The sequence below is a fragment of the Coregonus lavaretus genome, assembly GCF_964263955.1.
Source record: "Coregonus lavaretus genome assembly, chromosome: 9".
Classification (NCBI taxonomy): Eukaryota; Metazoa; Chordata; class Actinopteri; order Salmoniformes; family Salmonidae; genus Coregonus; species Coregonus lavaretus.
The window spans coordinates 27,624,927-27,644,611 of NC_139996.1; the positions used below are offsets into that span (position 1 = coordinate 27,624,927).

At 46.4% G+C, this 19,685-nt stretch overlaps 1 protein-coding gene across 1 annotated transcript in view; it reads right to left on the reverse strand.

Annotated features, from left to right (window-relative positions):
• LOC311135495 (voltage-dependent calcium channel subunit alpha-2/delta-1-like) overlaps nucleotides 1–19,685 on the reverse strand; it is a gene marked incomplete at both ends in the record, with an annotated part of 111,145 nt that overhangs the window by 80,604 nt on the left and 10,856 nt on the right. The window contains 2 exons of the mRNA XM_084169492.1: nucleotides 13,032–13,148; nucleotides 13,545–13,626. Coding sequence (XP_084025618.1) covers nucleotides 13,032–13,148; nucleotides 13,545–13,626 — 199 coding nt within the window. The remainder of the gene's footprint in view (nucleotides 1–13,031; nucleotides 13,149–13,544; nucleotides 13,627–19,685) is intronic.

The following is a 19,685-nucleotide window of genomic DNA, read 5'->3' on the forward strand; positions in this document are numbered from 1 at the left end:
GACCGCAGAGTGAAGGAAAAGCAGCCAACAAGTGCTCAGCATATGTGGGAACTCATTCAATACTGTTGGAAAAGCATTTCAGGTGAAGCTGGTTGAGAGAATGCCAAGAGTGTGCAAAGCTGTCGTCAAGGCAAAGGGTGGCTATTTGAATGCCACTTGTAAAGTTTGGTGGAGGAGGAATAATGGTCTGGGGCTGTTTTCATGGTTCGGGCTAGGCCCCTAAGTTCCATTAAAAGGAAATCTTAACGCTACAGCATATAACGAAATTCTAGACAAGTCTGTGCTTCCAACTTTGTGGCAACAGTTTGGGGAAGGTCCTTCCCTGTTTCAGCATGACAATGCCCCCCTACACAAAGCGAGGTACATAAAGAAATGGTTTGTCTAGATCGGTGTGGAAGAACTTGACTGGCCTGCACAGAGCCCTGACCTCAACCCCATCGAACACCTTTGGGATAAATTGGAACGCTGACTGCAAGCCAGGCCTAATTGCCCTACATCAGTGCCCGACCTCAGTAATGCTCTTGTGGCTGAATGGAAGCAAGTCCCCGCAGCAATGTTCCAACATCTATTGGAAAGCCTTCACAGAAGAGTGGAGGCTGTTATAGCAGCAAAGGGGGGACCAACTCCATATCAATGCCCGGGATTTTTTTATGAGATGTTCGACGAGCAGGTGTCCATATACTTTTGCCATGTAGTATAGGCCAAATCATCAGACTGATTGAACTGAGAGAACAGTGTAATTGTGTTTGATAAAAGAAGGAACAAAATAAGGAACAATACAATGTGATGACATGAGGTGTGACAACAACCCACCCACACTGAGATTACTAAAGACAAACAAACGGCTTCAATCAGATCACATAGAGAGAGATGGAGGAATTATTTCAAAGACGAGGAAGACACAAATAATAGAAATTCACAATAATACACTAAGAGAGGAAAGGAGAGAGAGAGAGAGAGAGAGAGAGAGAGAGAGAGAGAGAGAGAGAGAGAGAGAGAGAGAGAGAGAGAGAGAGAGAGACAGAGAGACAGAGAGACAGAGAGAGAGAGAGCAGACCCAATACCTCACACAGGAGCAACAGCTCAACAGACACCCCGCCCAGACCTGCGAGACCCCCCCCCCCGGACCTACACATAGAGGACCCCCGCCGAGAGGACCTACATCCAGACCACAGCACTACCAGCCACATCCACACCCCCACCCCAACTAATTAACACCCCCCCAAGTCAACCATGCCCACACCCCATTTAGCCCCCCTCAGATCAGACCTATGCCCCTCCTACCCACCCCATGCCCCCCACTCCTGCAAAGAGGGCCTCAACATGAAAGTCACACATACACCCAGGCCGTGAGCAGGCAAACAGGCCCAACCCCCTCTCTTACACTAGCCCAAGCCAATGCCATGTACCAGATGCTCAGCAGGCTCTGCTCACACTTACTGGCCTGAGGCCAAACCACACGACCAACAACATTACACACTTTATGGAACACAAAGCCTTCACTATCTCATCCTGGAATATCCAAGGCCTGAGGTCATCTGCCTTTGGCCTAAAGAGCAGGAACCTGGACTTCACTAAAGAAATCGGAAATACAGACATTGTCATCCTACAAGAAACATGGTATAGAGGAGACGGACCCACTGGTTGCCCTATAGATTACAGAGAGCTGGTAGTCCCATCCACCAAACTGCCAGGTGTGAAACAGGGAAGGGACTCAGGCTATTTTGGTATAGAGCAGACCGAACTCACTCTATTAAATTAATCAAAACAGGAACATTTTACATTTGCCTAGAAATTCAAAAGGAAATTATCTCAACAGAGAAACATGTCCTCCTGTGTGCTACCTATATCCCCCCACTAGAATCCCCATACTTGAATGAAGACAGCTTCTCCATCCTGGAGGGGGAAATCATTTCATCGTTGTGTACTAGTCTGTGGCGACCTAAATGCTAGAACTGGACAAGAACCTGACACCCTCAGCACACAGGGGGACAAACACCTACCTAGAGGTGACAGCATTCCCTCCCCCATATGCCCACCTAGGCACAACTACGACAATATAACCAACAAAAACGGGTCACAACTCCTGTAGCTCTGTCGCACGCTGGGTATGTACATAGTCAATGGTAGGCTTCGAGGGGACTCCTATGGTAAGTACACCTATAGCTCATCTCTTGGCAGTAGTACCGTAGACTACTTTATCACTGACCTCAACCCAGAGTCTCTCAGTCCGTTCACAGTCAGCCCACTGACACCCCTATCAGACCACAGCAAAATCACAGTCTACTTGAACAGAGCAATACTCAATCATGAGGCATCAAAGCCAAAGGAACTGAATAATATTAAGAAATGCTATGGATGGAAGGAAAGTAGTGTCAAATAACTACCGTGGTATATGCGTCAACAGCAACCTTGGGAAAATCCTCTGCATTATCATTAACAGCAGACTAGTTCATTTCCTCAGTGAAAACAATGTACTGAGCAAATGTCAAATTGGCTTTTTACCAAATTACCGTACGACAGACCATGTATTCACCCTGCACACCGTAATTGTCAAACAAACAAACCAAAACAAAGGCAAAGTATTCTCATGCTTTATTGGTTTCAAAAAAGCTTTTGACTCAATTTGGCATGAGGGTCTGCTATACAAATTGATGGAAAGTGGTGTTGGGGGAAAAACATACGACATTATAACATCCATGTACACAAACAACAAGTGTGCGGTTAAAATTGGCAAAAAACACACACATTTCATTCGACAGGGCCGTGGGGTGAGACAGGGATGCAGTTTACAACACAATTAGACCCAATCAAATCATGAGAAAACAAAAAGATAATTACTTGACACATTGGAAAGAATTAACAAAAAAACTGAGCAAACTAGAATGCTATTTGGCTTAAAACACAGAGTACACAGTGGCAGAATACCTGACCACTGTGACTGACCCAAACTTAAAGAAAGCTTTGACAATGGCCGCCGTAGGCAGACCTGGCTCTCAAGAGAAGACAGGCTAGGTCCACACTGCCCACAAAATGAGGTGGAAACTGAGCTGCACTTCCTAACCTCCTGCCAAATGTATGACCATATTAAAAACACATATTTCCCTCGGATTAAACAGATCCACAAATAATTCAAAAACAAACCCAATTTTGATAAACTCCCTTATCTACTGGGTGAAATACCACAGTGTGCCATCACAGCAGCAATATTTGTGACCTGTTGCCACAAGAAAAGGGCAAACAGTGAAGAACAAACACCATTGTAAATACAACCCACATTTATGTTTATTTATTTTCCCATTTGTACTTTAACTATTTGCACATTGTTACAACAGTGTATATATACATAATATGACATTTGAAATGTCTTTATTCTTTTGGAACTTCTGAGTGTAATGTTTATTGTTAATTTTTATTGTTTATTTAACTTTTGTTTACTATCTACTTCACTTGATTTGGCAATGTTAACATACGTTTCCCATGCCAATAAAGCCCTTAAATTGAAAAAAAATTGAAATGAATTGAGCGAGAGAGAGAGAGAGAGAGAGAGAGAGAGAGAGAGAGAGAGAGAGAGAGAGAGAGAGAGAGAGAGAGAGAGAGAGAGAGAGAGAGAGAGAGAGAGAGAGAGAGAGAGAGTGGGAGATAGACAGGGAGATAGACAGGGAGATAGACAGGGAGATAGACAGAGAGATAGGGAGATAGACAGAGAGAGAGAGAGAGAGAGAGAGAGAGAGAGAGAGAGAGAGAGAGAGAGAAGAGACAGGGAGAGAGAGACAGTAAAAGAGATGTCCAGTGGTGTCTCTGTTGGCTGTGCAGGGTAGGTAGGTCAAGTGGAAAATGCAAAGTACCCAATTCAGCTCTGGCACACACACACACACACACAAACACACACACACGCACACATACACACACACACACTAGGTGGGAAGAGGGATTTACAACATTAAGATTGCTCTGGGGATTTCTGTGCTGTTTCACATGGCCTTTCACAAAGGCCAAACCAGTAAACCTACAGCTACAGACACACACATAGTCCCAGCCCAGCGTTTACGAATACTCATTGATTACAGATATATGCTAATCTTTATGAGTATGATCATGAAAATTATATTACTGTCATTATCCATAATATGAAATAAATTATTCTCAAACTGCCTCTCTCATCACCACCCAAACAACATGCTCTAAATAGTTTAATATTCCAGAAGGTTATGGCCCAGTCTCAAACTATTTTGCAGAATCCTTTAAACATTAGTGGTACCGTACCTTTCTCAAGGCTCAAGAGCCCAATGGCTGTGGGTGGTATCTGAAACCAGAAGACCTCAGTTTATGTTTGATTGCCTCATCGACCATCCATTGCGATTGAGAGTCTAGTAGCTATGTTCACCAGGATGGAATGGTTGGATGAGTCTTGCCTGAAAGCCCTTGGCAGGTGTTGATGTGATCAGTGCGGAGCAGAGAGAGAGAAGGCATCAGAGCCCCACAAGGGTGCGTGCTCAGCCCCTTCCTGTATTCCCTGTTCACCCATGACTGCGTGGCCATGCACGCCTCCAACTCAATCATCAAGTTTGCAGACGACACAACAGTAGTAGGCCTGATTACCAACAATGATGAGACAGGAGACGGGGGGTTGAAAATTCTCTGGTGCAGTACTGTATCTACTGCGCCAGCCATGGGTTCCCCTTCACCAGACAGAGGCTGATGAAATACGCCGACAAAATATGCAGGTATTTGGTGTTTTATGTGTTTATGTATGTAGATTGGTGGACTGACTGTTCTCAATGTGTGTGATGTAAATGTGGATGTGTATGGTGATGCCAAAACAAACATTTTCATCCTGGATGGACAATTATATATTATATTCTATTGTAGGTTTCGGCACCCAGGGGAAACAATCCCACCACTAGGGAAGAGGTGGTGGGAAATGTTCAGGAGGAGGCACAAGAACCTGAGCATGAGGAGGCCGGACACCCTGGACAGGGGGAGAGCTGAGTGTGCCACACATCCGACGATGGACACCTACTTCACTTCTTATGAGAAGCACTTGGAGGAGAGTGGGTTGAGGGAGAAACCCAGACAAATCTATAACTGCGATGAGTCTGGGTTTCGTAGCGACCAGAGCAGGCACAAAGTGCTGGCTCCCCGGGGCGCAGAACACGTGTACCAGCAGGCTCCGGGGACCAAGAAGCACATCACAGTGCTGACATGCTTCAACGCAGCTGGAGAGGACATCCCCCCATTTATCATCTACCCCAAGTGTTTCCCCGGTGGCCACTACACACTGGGAGGCCCCCCCCAAGCCTTGTATGGACGGTCAAACAGTGGCTACATTGACGGGGACCTGTTCCGGAAGTGGTTTCAGCACTTCATTAAGCATGCAGTAAAGGAGCGCCCTCTCCTTCTCCTCTTCGATGGGCAAAAGAGCCACATGGACACGGAGGTGCTCGCGGCGGCACTAAGGGAACGGGTTATACTTCTTTGTCCTTCACCACATTGCACCCATGTGCTGCAGCCGCTGGACATGGCATACTTTCGCCCTCTAAAGGCTGAGTTCTCCAAGGTAGCTGGAGACCTTAGCCATTTTGACCACTCCTACAAGGTAAACAAATCAGAATTTGCCGGAGTATTCTGCTACCCGTACCAGCGATGCAAGGACATGCGCTTGTGGTGGAAGGGTTTAAGAAGTGTGGCCTCTTCCCTTTTGACCCTTCAGCCATTGAAGGGTCCCGTTTAATGCCGTCTCAGTCCCTACCGGGTCCCACCACCGCCTCTCCTGGAACCAGCAGCACTGTGCCGTCCATCAGCACCTCCTCCCCAGTGACGACAGGAGGACCCTCAGCCCTTGTTCCAGTCCCAGCCGTGGCTCAAGAAGAGCACCCCCAAATAGAGGGGGGGCGGGGGGGCTGATAGCGAAGGACCTGGGGCACATCCTTACTGTCCTGAAGTATCGGCTGGACCGATACAGAAGACTTCCTGTGGTCGCCACATGCCTCACCGGGGAGGAATACACGCGCCAGTGGCAGGAGAGGGGTGAGAAGGAGAGGGCCGAGGCAGAGGAGAAAGAGCGTCGGGCAGCCCTCAGAACACAGAGGGCACAGGAGAGGGCTGCCATGGATGAGACCATTGACACCATCACCTCTGTTGGACCACCTGCTGGAACCACTCCTGACAGCTGCATCACCACTGCCAGTGCCTCCTAGTGTGCAACACCTGTAGGAGCCGCCAGAGTCCCCAGCTGCAGAAGAAGGCCACGAGCCTACTCTCCCGGCCACACCATCGTCAGCCCCTCAACCCCACGATTACAAACACCAACTCCTCCAAGCCATCGTCGGTGGTTTTGTCCACCACCACGATGCCTGCAAACTCCCCTCAGGAGTGTAGATCCGAGGTGCCATGGGTGTGCTGTGACTTCTGCCAGCACTGGTTCCACTGCAGGTGTGTGCAATGGGATCCAGAGGTAGCGGTGGAGCTGGATTTTTATTGTGATTTTTGTGACAATATAGGGATGGAGGTCGAGATTTAATTGTTTGTTTTGTTTGTATTCATATGAAATTATTTATTTGTACAAAAAAAAAAAATGTCTAAAATATAATATATATATATTTATTCAACCCATCTTGTGTATTTCTTCCTTTACTTTCCAAGTGCATCTCTGCAACACAAACTCCAACAGTGTTTTCATTGTTTATGTCAATACACATAACTGAAACGAAAGTTTTATTTGATGTAAATTATTAATACTCATATTTTAGCATTTAACTGTTATCTACTTTCTCAAAACATAAGATTAATCTGTAAAACAAACGATGAGACATTATTTGGTTACAACACTGAATATGTTGGTGAAGAAAAATTTCTTAAGAGTCCACAGGAGGGTGCACCGGGCTACGCAATGAAAAGTTGACAGGCAAGTAATCATTTTTTACCAGAAGGCTAGCCAACTAGTCAACTATCTAGTAAACACTTCGGATACGAGGTTGGTGTCTTTTTTGTCAACAAAATTAAACGGATATATCTTGTAATTGAACAAAATAGTAAGGTGGCCGATAACTGGGGACCGTATGCCAATAATACGGGATGTATTTTCTTTTGCTAAACCGCTTATCAAAAAGGGTTCCACGCTAGCTCTTAGGACACTTTGCAGTATTTTGTTTTTTTATGTATTATTTTTTACATTATTATCTCAGAAAGTGTTTTGCATCATTACATACAGCCGGGAAAAACTATTGGATATCAGAGCGGCGTTAACTCACCAGCATTATGACCAGGAATACAACTTTCCCGAAGCAGATCCTTTGTTTGCTCTCCCCAGGGCAACTGAATTGATTCCAGCGGCTGACCCAAAACATCGCCGTCGGAGGAGAGGCACTCGGAGCGGCCTGCTGGTCCGACTTAGGAGGCGCGCACACCACCCACCGCTTCCAAGTATTCTACTCGCTAATGTTAAATCTTTAGTTAACAAAGTCGACGAACTAAGGACAAGGATTCTTTCCAGAGAGACATCAAGGCCTGTAACATACTCTGTTTCACGGAAACATGGCTCTCTTGGGATATTCTATCGGAATCGGTCCAGCCAGATGAGTTCTCAGTTCATCGCGCAGACAGGAATTGTAGTAACATAGAGGAACTCGAGTCCTTCTGTTCACCCGACCTAGAATATCTCACAATCAAATGCTGACCGTATTATCTCCCAAGATAATTTTATTCGGTTATAGTCATGGCCGTGTATATCCCCCCTCAAGCCGATACCACGACGGCCCTCAAAGAACTTCACTGGACCTTATGCAAACTGGAAATCACATATCCTGAGGCTGCATTTATTGTAGCCGGGGATTTTAACAAAGCAAATTTGAGGACTAGGCTGCCGAAGTTCTATCAACATATCGACTGTTGTACTCGCGCTGCTAAAATCCTCGACCATTGCTATTCAAACTTCCGGGATGGTTATAAGGCCCTCCACCGCCCTCCTTTCGGCAAATCTGACCACGACTCCATTTTGCTTCTCCCTTCCTATAGGCAGAAACTCAAACAGGAAGTACCCGTGCTAAGGACTATTCAACGCTGGTCTGACCAATAGGAATCCACGCTTCAAGATTGTTTTGATCACGCGGACTGGGATATGTTCCGGGTAGCTTCCGAAAATAATTTAGACATATAGAGGTATAGGTGATGTTGTGCCCACTGTGACTATTAAAACCTACCCTAACCAGAAACCGTGGATAGACGGCAGCATTCGCACAAATCTGAAAGTGTGAACCACCGCATTCAACCATGGCAAGGTGACTGGGAATATGGCAGAATACAAACAGTGTAGCTACTCACTCCGCAAGGCAATTAAACTGGCAAAACATCAGTATAGAGACAATGTGGAGTCGCAATTCAACGGCTCAGACACGATACATATGTGGCAGGGTCTACAGACAATCACGGACTACAAAAAGAAAACCAGCCACGTTGCCGACACCGACGTCTCGCTTCCAGACAAGCTAAACACCTTCTTCGCCCGCTTTGAGGATAACACAGTGCCACTGACGAGGCCCACTACCAAGGACGGTGGCCTCTCCTTCTCCATGGCCGACGTGATTAAGACATTTAAGCATGTTAACCCCCGCGAGGCTGCCGGCCCAGACGGCATACCTAGCCACGTCCTCAGAGCATGCACAGACCAGCTGGCTGGTGTGTTCATGGACATATTCAATCTCTCCCTTTCCCAGTCTGCTGTTCCCACATGCTTCAAGAGGGCCACCATTGTTCCTATTCTTCAGATATACTAAATATTCTATCTACATACTGTCCATAATGTCTACACATCCCATCACATCCCATTTTGCTACACCCGCAATAACATCTGCTAATATGTGTATGCGACCAATAAAATCTGATTCGATTTTATTTGATTTAGAGACAGAAAACTCTCTGATCATATCACATACTCTGCTCATTACTAGAACACACACAAACTAAACAAATGAAGGTATAATGGAGGCGGTTCACTCGCATGAGACTAAAGCGTAGGCTTTAGCTCAGCGGCCCAAAACAGTCTTGTGACACACCCAGGTCAGTTACACAGGCACAGACCAAGAAAGATAACACAGACATCAGGCCACCAAGGCACACAATGTACTATACACCTCAGAGAAGTCCAGCTTCACACCGACAGAGAGAGGAACATAAGCGCACACACACACACACACACACACAAACACACACACACAGAGTCTGTATCTCTGTGTGTATGAGGTATTACTCTAGATGAGGTTTTGGACTGGGCCATTAGTCACTGGCCAGAACCCTTAACCCTACTGTTAGGACTGTGATCACACACACACATATCGCACCCTGAGCTGTGGACAAAATTGCAATAGTTTCCAATAGGAGCTGTATTGGCGATCAGTATAGAAAAACAGCAAACACAATGGTAAGGGTGGGAAGGCTTCTGACAGAGTGTGTGTATAAGTCTTACTCCTCCTTTCTCTGACTAATTTGTCTGCTATTTGCGTTAACGGCTCTTCATCAATAATTAAAGTTTTAATTACAGCACACACACACACACACACGACACACAACCAAAGAGAGAAAACTAGTGAGAGAGGGATGGAAGAAAGTGAGAGTGAGTGACAGAAAGATACGTCAATGGAATTGGATATGGCCTTGGGCATTTCATCCACTCTCACTAGTGGAACACTATTTTTACCCAATCAAACTCTGAGAGCCCTACACAAAGCTAGACCAAAGTCTGACACACATACATGCAAAAGCCCACTCAGCCACACACTCACACTGACCAGCTATTAACCTCACAACAAGGGATGTAGACACATTTGAATACCTACTGTACACCTCTTCCCATTGACTTTATACAATAACGATATTGTAGTGTTGTCTCTGACAATTCATCCATTATTTACAGCAAAGACAATAAGGCTTACTGTGGTGAACACAGCTGGGTTAGAAAGGTGAGGTCTGCCATTTCAGTCACACACACACACATGCATGGACGCATACACACACACTGCACTATATTGCTGTTCTGAAACCATTAGTCCTTTCTAGTCAAGCATTGACACGGCCCCCCGCTCCAGATACATGTTGAACCCCAGGAGGGTTGTTGGGGCAATGTGTGTGTGTGTGTGTGTGTGTGTGTGAGAGACTCATTTAGAGAGCAGGGCTAGTTAACCCTCACAGAAGCTCAGCAGATACAGAGACCCCCACCAGCAGCCTGAGAGCTCTAATCTATAATACATGAGACACACAGACACACACACACACACACACACACACACACACACACACACACACACACACACACACACAGACAGATGAGACAGGGGAGAGGTGGAGAGAGCCCAGCATACACATCTGGCGACATATCCAGCACCTGGCGCAAACTCCACACAAACACACAAATGCACACACACACACTGTTACGGATACAGGTATCCTGTATGTGTATTTCTTTTTCCTCTCCTTCTGCCTTAATCACAGGTGTCCCTTGTTTTCCTGATTGGTGGTCGTTGGTGTGTCCCACCTGTCCGACATCCGTTCGTCTGCTGATTGCTGAGGTGGACCAATCAGTGGAAACTCCTCCATTTTGCACCACCTGTTTCTGGTTTTACATTACCATATCACATCCCCTGGTTTTAAAAAAACAGTCAGTTGTGTTTTCTGGAGAATAATCTTTTTTCTTTGTGAGTATGTATACTGTGGAGTCTTGTTTTTGTGTACCCACTCGTTTGCTGCTTAGTCCATGTTGTACCTATGTTGTTTGTTTGTGCCTGGGAAAAGGGGGGTTTAGCAAGTCGCCCTTGGGCATACACTACCCGTAGGAAAACCTTGTCTAAACACACTAGTTAGACCTGAGCGGACCACCCACTGTAGTTTTGTATGGTTAGTAATAAACGTAGCGGTTCTTGAGGCAGGCAAGATCAGTTTATGGGTTTTTGACTTTATTGTTTAATTCCTTGGGTCCAGCTCAGCCCCTTTTCAACAAACCGTTTACTGTGTGTTTATAATAAACATTTTGTGTTTGACGGTAGCATATGGTTGTCAGTGTATTTTGTTCTCACTGTTCCTTATCAATATTCTAATTCACATGAGTTATGTTACGGGTCTCTTTTCCATCCACCCTAGACTTTTAAAGCCACAGGATTCGTAACACACACATTGGAAGACACACCATGATCATTGTATCACATCAAGATGCCTTTTTCTATGATATTAGCCCAGCATTGAAGAACAGGGAGTGTGTGTGTGTGAATGCTTGTGTGTGCATGCTTGCTTGCTTGCATGTGTGTGTGAGTCATTTGTTGTTTTATCTTAGATATCAAAAGAGTGAATCACAAAGAATAAAACATATTCTCTCTTTACTCTTTGTGATAACAACAATGACAGATGTAATAGATGAAACACTGCTCTGGCCTTCAGTAAACTCTAAGATATGAGTAGGAATCTATCAGAGTTCATAAACCCCACTATAGACCAATGAGTCATTTCCTATCTATGAGCATAGCTACATCCACCCCTACTTTACTCAATCCATCTATCCATCAGTAATCCATCTTTAAAACAGGTAAAAGCAATAACTCCCTGGCTTGAAGCTATCTGCGGAGAGAGAGAGAGAGCAATAGACAGAGAAAGAGAGAGAGAGAGAGAGAGAGAGAGAGAGAGAGAGAGAGAGAGAGAGAGAGAGAGAGAGAGAGAGAGAGAGAGAGAGAGAGAGAAAGAGAGAGAGAGAGAGAGAGCGATATGGAAATGGCTGGTAGAGTAATAGAAGGTATAGAGTACAGAGGGATAGGACACTTACTGGTCATCATCACATACAATGACATTATACATACCAGCAGAGTTTTCGAGTTTGGACATGAACATTAGTACAGGGGTCAGTTGAGTTCATTTGTTAGCTGGCAGCACCCGTGATAAGACGAACTGGACCAGCTTGTTTATTTTCCATTCAGAGTAGAGAGGCTGTTTAATGTCAACTGCTAGATTATACATGAGTTTATGATTAACCATAAACATTGTCTTTCATGGAAAACATTGAAAGTTCAATGCCTTGGGAAGACATCTCCACTCACCTTATAAAGGCACTACTAGTTACCATATCATATGTAGCAGAGTGTTTCTGACTTCTACCAGGGAAGTAAGGTCCATTCATGTACAACAGAGATGCAAGCTAGGGGCTGTTTTCCTTATTAAGGGACCATTTAAATTAAAACTGCCAATTGATAAGTGACTAAACAAGTGTGAGCTGGCCATCTAAGGGACGGGTCAGCAACATCCCAGGGACCAATGCTGGACCAGGGATCAGGGGTTGAGAAACACTGCAGCTAGCACAGCAGTACAATATATCTATGACATATAAGATGGCTTTGGAATACAAAACATATGCATACTCCATACTCCAGCAGAAGATGAGAGAGCTGTGTCTCTGACCCACTTCTGTTCAAAGGAACACACTCACACACACACACACACACACACACACACACACACACACACACACACACACACACACACACACACACACACACACACACACAGAGATAACCTCCCTAGGGTCAAACCTCTAATTATAATGAACTGTGGTGAGCAGAGATCTGAGTAGCTGTGTTCTTTTCCTCTTTCTAACTTTCAACTTAGCCCATCATACTAGCATGGCCATACAGCCATACAAATTATCACTCCTCTCTGTTGACAACCTGCCCCTCACATTGCCATGGTCTTCTAACCATCCCCTGGTCCTGGCCTATATTGTCACATCTCACCTCAGCTTTTTACAAGTGGAACCTAACATGCAATACATGGCCCCCCATAAGACTTGAAATAGCATAAATGTGATTACAAGATTACCTATGTTGGGTACACCCAGGAGTCAATGTGTCGTTCATTTCAATCCCTCTCCACTCCATTGTGGTGCAATATAGTAGCAGTGGCATCATCAAGGCTCAATCTCACTTGATTCAACAGCTCAACTAGTCATCAAGCCCTTGATGTTGGGTGTACTTGAGGAGCATAGAAACCCTGTGTCTTACCTCCAGAGCTGCAGCCCTCTTCAGTAGCAGCTGTTCTATGTTCCTGGCTGCCCTAGCCACTAGTTCCTCAGCATCATTAGACTCTACTGTGTACAGGTTCTGGTTGTCCAGGAAGATCTACAGACAGACAGACAGACAGACAGACAGACAGACAGACAGACAGACAGACAGACAGACAGACAGACAGACAGACAGACAGACAGACAGACAGACAGACAGACAGACAGACAGACAGACAGACAGACAGACAGACAGACAGACAGACAGACAGACAGACAGACAGACAGAGAGAGAGAGAGAGAGAGAGAGAGAGAGAGAGAGAGAGAGAGAGAGAGAGAGAGAGAGAGAGAGATGATACAAACTGTTTACATATACTGTATGTAGCAGTCTGAAAAAGATTAGTCCCTTGATAGTAGAGGTCCATGTTTGATGTTATGTAGTGATTACTATGCATTGTAATATGTTATGAAAGGTTATGGCACCTGTGTGTGTGGCTGTGTGTGTGTGTTGTACCTGTGTGAGGCTCTTCCCGGCGCTGGCCATGTCTGCCAGGGTCACCAGCTCTATCTGCATCTGATCCACCCATTCCTTTATTCTATAGGACAAGAGAGATGCACAAACAACCAATCAGATCACAAAAACAGACACCAAACATCCCATACCGGTAGTTCAATGAAATAGCTCCCTCTTCACCTAAATTAGCCAACGTTTATGTTACTCGTAGCTACCTATCATCGGCCAACATCAATGCCAATCAGATAACTTCAGATGGTTTCAAACCTAATATAACCACATCAGACGGCTTTCACAAGAATGGAACATGGCATCACCTGTCCAATCAAATGCGTAACAATCACTAATACAATGTCACTCGATAAGATCACTCACATAGCCGTCAACACTGCCATAGCCAATCAGATCATTCTCTCAGGGGTCAAAGAAAAAGTCAACCAATCAAATACTAATTATAAGGTCACACCCAATGTCAACCAATCAAATACATATCACTGGGTTCTAACACAAAGTCAGCCAATAAGATTACTTTCTCAGGGGTCAGAAACAAGGTCATCCAATCAGGTAGCTGTCTCAAGGTGGGTCAGACCAGTGAGAGACAGTGATGTGTGTGGACAGGCGCTCTACAGAACTCTACCTGTGTGTGTGTCAGAGTGAGTGAGTGTGCATGTGACAGTGCCAGAGCGAACCCCGACCAAATGGCTCCTCTCCATATCAAAGAGCTGCAGAGGCAAAAGTTCACTGTCCTCTTGATGATATTCTCTCTCTCTCTCTCTCTCTCTCTCTCTCTCTCTCTCTCTCTTCTCTCTCTCTCTCTCTCTCTCTCTCTCTCTCTCTCTCTCTCTCTCTCTCTCTCTCTCTCTCTCCTCTCTCTCTCTCTCTCTCTCTCTCTCTCTCTCTCTCTCTCTCTCTCTCTCTCTCTCTACTCTCTCTCTCTCTCTCTCTTCTCTCTCTCTCGCCCCGTGTAGCTCAGTTGGTAGAGCATGGCGCTTGCAACGCCAGGGTTGTGGGTTTGATTCCCACGGGGGGCCAGTAATTACTAAAATTTTAAAATATCTCCTGACACCCTGAGGATAACAATACAACAAATTCAAAATGATCAATAAAATAGTATTTTTTTTTTGCTGAAGTGAGGTAGGTCGGAAGCGTGTGTAGTAGAACTTTGTAAACCAAAAGGGACTAATAAAGTGATCCATGGGACTTTAATAAGGACCAGCCAACCTTTTGATACCTGTGATAACTGTCACCTGTGATAAAGCGAAGGGCGTTATGGTAGACGACAACCAAAGGTTTAAGAGTAGTGGCTGCTGCGTTCCGATAAATAGAAAGTTGACTGTACAAATCAAATCAAATCAACAGGTGTAGACATTACCGTGAAATGCTTACTTACAGCCCTTAACCAACAATACATTTATTTTTAAATAAAAAAGTAAAATAAAACAACAACAACAAAAAAGTGTTGAGAGAAAAAAAGAGCAGAAGTAAAATAAATAACAGTAGGGACTAAACACCTCCCTCTGCAACTGGATCCTGGACTTCCTGACGGGCCGCCCCCAGGTGGTAAGGGTAGGTAACAACACATCTGCCACACTGATCCTCAACACGGGGGCCCCTCAGGGGTGCGTGCTCAGTCCCCTCCTGTACTCTCTGTTCACCCATGATGTCACGATCGTCTAACAGAGTGGACCAAGGCGCAGCGTTGAAAGTGAACATATCCTTTATTCATACAGATCACACGATCAAAACAATAAACGATAACGTGACGTCTACGGTTTAACACGAACCGAAATGAACAAAAACCCACAACACTAAGGTGAACACTGACAGTTTAAATATGGCTCCCAATCAGAGATAACGAGCCGACAGCTGACACTCGTTACCACTGATTGGGAGTCACACGACCAAACAATGAAACACAACCAAATACAACACAACCAAATGAACACACCCTGGCTCAAAATACACAGTCCCGGAGCCAGAGCGTGACAGTACCCCCCCCTAAAGGTGCGGACTCCGACCGCGCCTACACCCCAAATAGGGAAGGGCTGGGTGGGTATTGTTCCTCGGAGGCGGCTCCGGCTCCGGGCTTGACCACCACCCTACTACAATCCCCCCGTAGTGCCCCCAGTCCGATCTGACCCAGTTAGCTGGATCAGGACTGCCGACGCGCACCCCTGGCTTGGCGCGTGAGGCAGGAATGGACCGGACCTGGCAGACGATACGCACCCTTTGCATGGTGCGTGGAGCCAGAACAGGCCTCACCAGGCTGAAGACTCGCATCCCTGGCTTGGTGCGAGTAGCAGGAATGGGCTGAATCCGGCTGACGACTCGCACCCTTGGCTTGGTGCGAGTAGCAGGAATGGGCTGAATCCGGCTGACGACTCGCACCCTTGGCTTGGTGCGAGTAGCAGGAATGGGCTGAATCCGGCTGACGACTCGCACCCTTGGCTTGTTGCGAGTAGCAGGAATGGGCTGAATCCGGCTGACGACTCGCACCCTTGACTTGGTACGAGTGGCAGGAATGGGCCGGACTGGGCTGGCGACGTGCACCACAGACCTGGTGCGGAGAGCAGGAACGGGCAGAGCCGGGCTGACGAGACGCACCACAGGCTTGATGCGGAGAGCAGGCACGGGCCGTGCCGGACTGACGACGCACACCACTGGCTTGGTGCGGGAAGCTTGGATGGGCCGGACTGTACTGGGGACACACACCACTGGTCCTACACCGGGATCTGGAACGGGCCGGACCGGACTGGCAACACACGCCAGTACCTCTCGCCGTGCCTCTACTTCCTCCATCCCCTCTTCGACCAGTGGCCCCCGTAACCCGGCGGCCTTCTCCGGCAACCCACTGGGCCGCTCTATCGCGGCCTCCTGCTGGTCCGACGTCGTGAGCCCCCCCCTAAAAAATTTCGGGGCGTCTCTCCTACCCGTGGACCAGGTCTCCATGTCCCTCGCCAGCCTCTCGCCCTTCTGCCATAATGTCAAGCCCTTCTCTTCCTCACTCGGCTTGACCCAGTCCAGGAGGCGAAGGAGATCTGTGAGGGATCTCCCTGGCGATGGCTCCTGGACACGCTGCTTGGTCCCATCTTGGTGGGTTTTTCTGTCACGATCGTCTAACAGAGTGGACCAAGGCGCAGCGTTGAAAGTGAACATATCCTTTATTCATACAGATCACACGATCAAAACAATAAACGATAACGTGACGTCTACGGTTTAACACGAACCGAAATGAACAAAAACCCACAACACTAAGGTGAACACTGACAGTTTAAATATGGCTCCCAATCAGAGATAACGAGCCGACAGCTGACACTCGTTACCACTGATTGGGAGTCACACGACCAAACAATGAAACACAACCAAATACAACACAACCAAATGAACACACCCTGGCTCAAAATACACAGTCCCGGAGCCATAGCGTGACACATGACTGCATGGCTAGGCACGACTCCAACACCATCATTAAGTTTGCCGACGACACAACAGTGGTAGGCCTGATCACCGACAACGATGAGACAGCCTATAGGGAGGAGGTCAGAGATCTGGCCGTGTGGTGCCAGGACAACAACCTCTCCCTCAACGTGACCAAGACAAAGGAGATGATTGTGGACTACAGGAAAAAAAAGAGGACTGAGCACGCCCCCATTCTCATCGACGGGGCTGTAGTGGAACAGGTTGAGAGCATCAAGTTCCTTGGTGTCCACATCACCAACGAACTATCATGGTCCAAACACACCAAGACAGTCGTGAAGAGGGCACGACAAAGCCTATTCCCCCTCAGGAGACTAAAAATATTTGGCATGGGTCCTCAGATCCTCAAAAAATTCTACAGCTGCACCATCGAGAGCATCCTGACTGGTTGCATCACCGCCTGGTATGGCAACTGCTTGGCCTCTGACCGCAAGGCACTACAGAGGGTAGTGCGTACGGCCCAGTACATCACTGGGGCAAAGCTCCCTGCCATCCAGGACCTCTATACCAGGCGGTGTCAGAGGAAGGCCCTCAAAATTGTCAAAGACTCCAGCCACCCTAGTCATAGACTGTTCTCTCTGCTACCGCACGGCAAGCGGTACCGGAGTGCCAAGTCTAGGTCCAAAAGACTTCTCAACAGCTTCTACCCCCAAGCCATAAGACTCCTGAACAGCTAATCATGGCTACCCGGACTATTTGCACTGCCCCCCCACCCCATCCTTTTTACGCTGCTGCTACTCTGTTAAGTATTTATGCATAGTCACTTTAACTCTACCCACATGTACATATTACCTCAACTACCTCAACTAGCCGGTGCCCCCGCACATTGACAATGCAACGGTACCCCCCTGTATATATAGCCTCCCTACTGTCACTTTATTTTACTGTATATATAGCCTCCCTACTGTCACTTTATTTTACTTCTGCTCTTTTTTTCTCAACACTTTTTTGTTGTTGTTTTATTCTTATTTTTTTGTTTAAAATAAATGCACTGTTGGTTAAGGGCTGTAAGTAAGCATTTCACTGTAATGTCTGCACCTGTTGTATTCGGCGCATGTGACCAATAAAATTTGATTTGATTTGATTTGATATACAGGGGGGTACCAGTGCAGAGTCAATGTGCAGGGGCACTGGCTAGTTGAGGTAGTTGAGGTAATATGTACATGTGGGTAGAGTTAAAGTGACTATGCATAAATAATTAACAGAGTAGCAGCAGCGTAAAAAGTTGGAATGGGGGTGGAGGGGCAGTGCAAGTAGTCCGGGTAGCCATGATTAGCTGTTCAGGAGTCTTATGGCTTGGGGGTAGAAGCTGTTGAGAAGCCTTTTTGACCTAGACTTGGCGCTCCGGTACCGCTTGCCGTGCGGTAGCAGAGAGAACAGTCTATGAGTAGGGTGGCTGGAGTCTTTTACAATTTTGAGGGCCTTCCTCTGACACCGCCTGGTATAGAGGTCCTGGATAGCAGGAAGCTTGGCCACAGTGATGTACTGGGCCGTACGCACTACCCTCTGTAGTGCCTTGCGGTCAGAGGCCGAGCAGTTGCCATACCAGGCGGTGATGCAACCAGTCAGGATGCTCTCGATGGTGCAGCTGTAGAACTTTTTGAGGATCTGAGAACCCATGCCAAATCTTTTCAGTCTCCTGAGGGGGAATAGGCTTTGTCGTGCCCTCTTCACGACTGTCTTGGTGTGTTTGGACCATGATAGTTGGTTGGTGATGTGGACACAATCTGCTTCCTACTGTTTAGAGGCATGATCTATTTCTATAAAAGAAGCCTACTTTAAATCTCAACTTCTTAAGTAGCTCATCCATATGTTTTTTAATCCAAAAGCCCCGATATTTATTGGCGGGAACCTGCTCGATAAAAGAACCATCCAATGCATAAATGTGTAAGCCATCTATAATATTTCTACGAGAATTAGAAAACAGCATACATTTAGTTTTTCCCGCATAAAGTACCATAAAGTAAATAAACAAGGACTTTGTGCAAGGCAACAAAATCAGATTGCAGCTCCAACATAGCCTGGTCAGTCGTAGGGGCAATATCATACATAACAGTGCAATCTGCATATGAATGTTACAGGTTTTTTCAGATAGACAAATATTATTTATTTAAATAGTAAAGAGGACCCCTGATGGACACCTTTATTAATATCGAGGTAACTTTATACCATCAGAAAGCACACATTGGGTCCTGTCTGACAGATAGTTCCCAAACCACTTGCAATACGCCTGGTTGAGGTCCATTTCAGACAACCTTTGAATGAGTAGGGGATGGTCGATAGTATCAAATGCCTTGGATAGGTCTAGAAATATGGCAGCACAGTGATTCCTATGATCTAAGCAATACACACACGCACGCGCACACACACATCCACACTCAAACACCCAGTGAGAGAAAGACAGAGAGAGAGATGGAGTGAGAGAGCGGAAGAGAGAAAAGAGAGAGAGAGAGAGAGAGAGAGAGAGAGAGAGAGAGAGAGAGAGAGAGAGAGAGAGAGAGAGAGAGAGAGAGAGAGAGAGAAACAGGACCATTAATATTGCATGCAGAAGGCTGGGGGTTGGAGTGGGATGCAGACACTCTTATTGTCATTCATTGTCACTCACAGACCCTACCATGAGCCTCCCTTATGGCCAGGAGAGAGACAATGTCACACACACACACA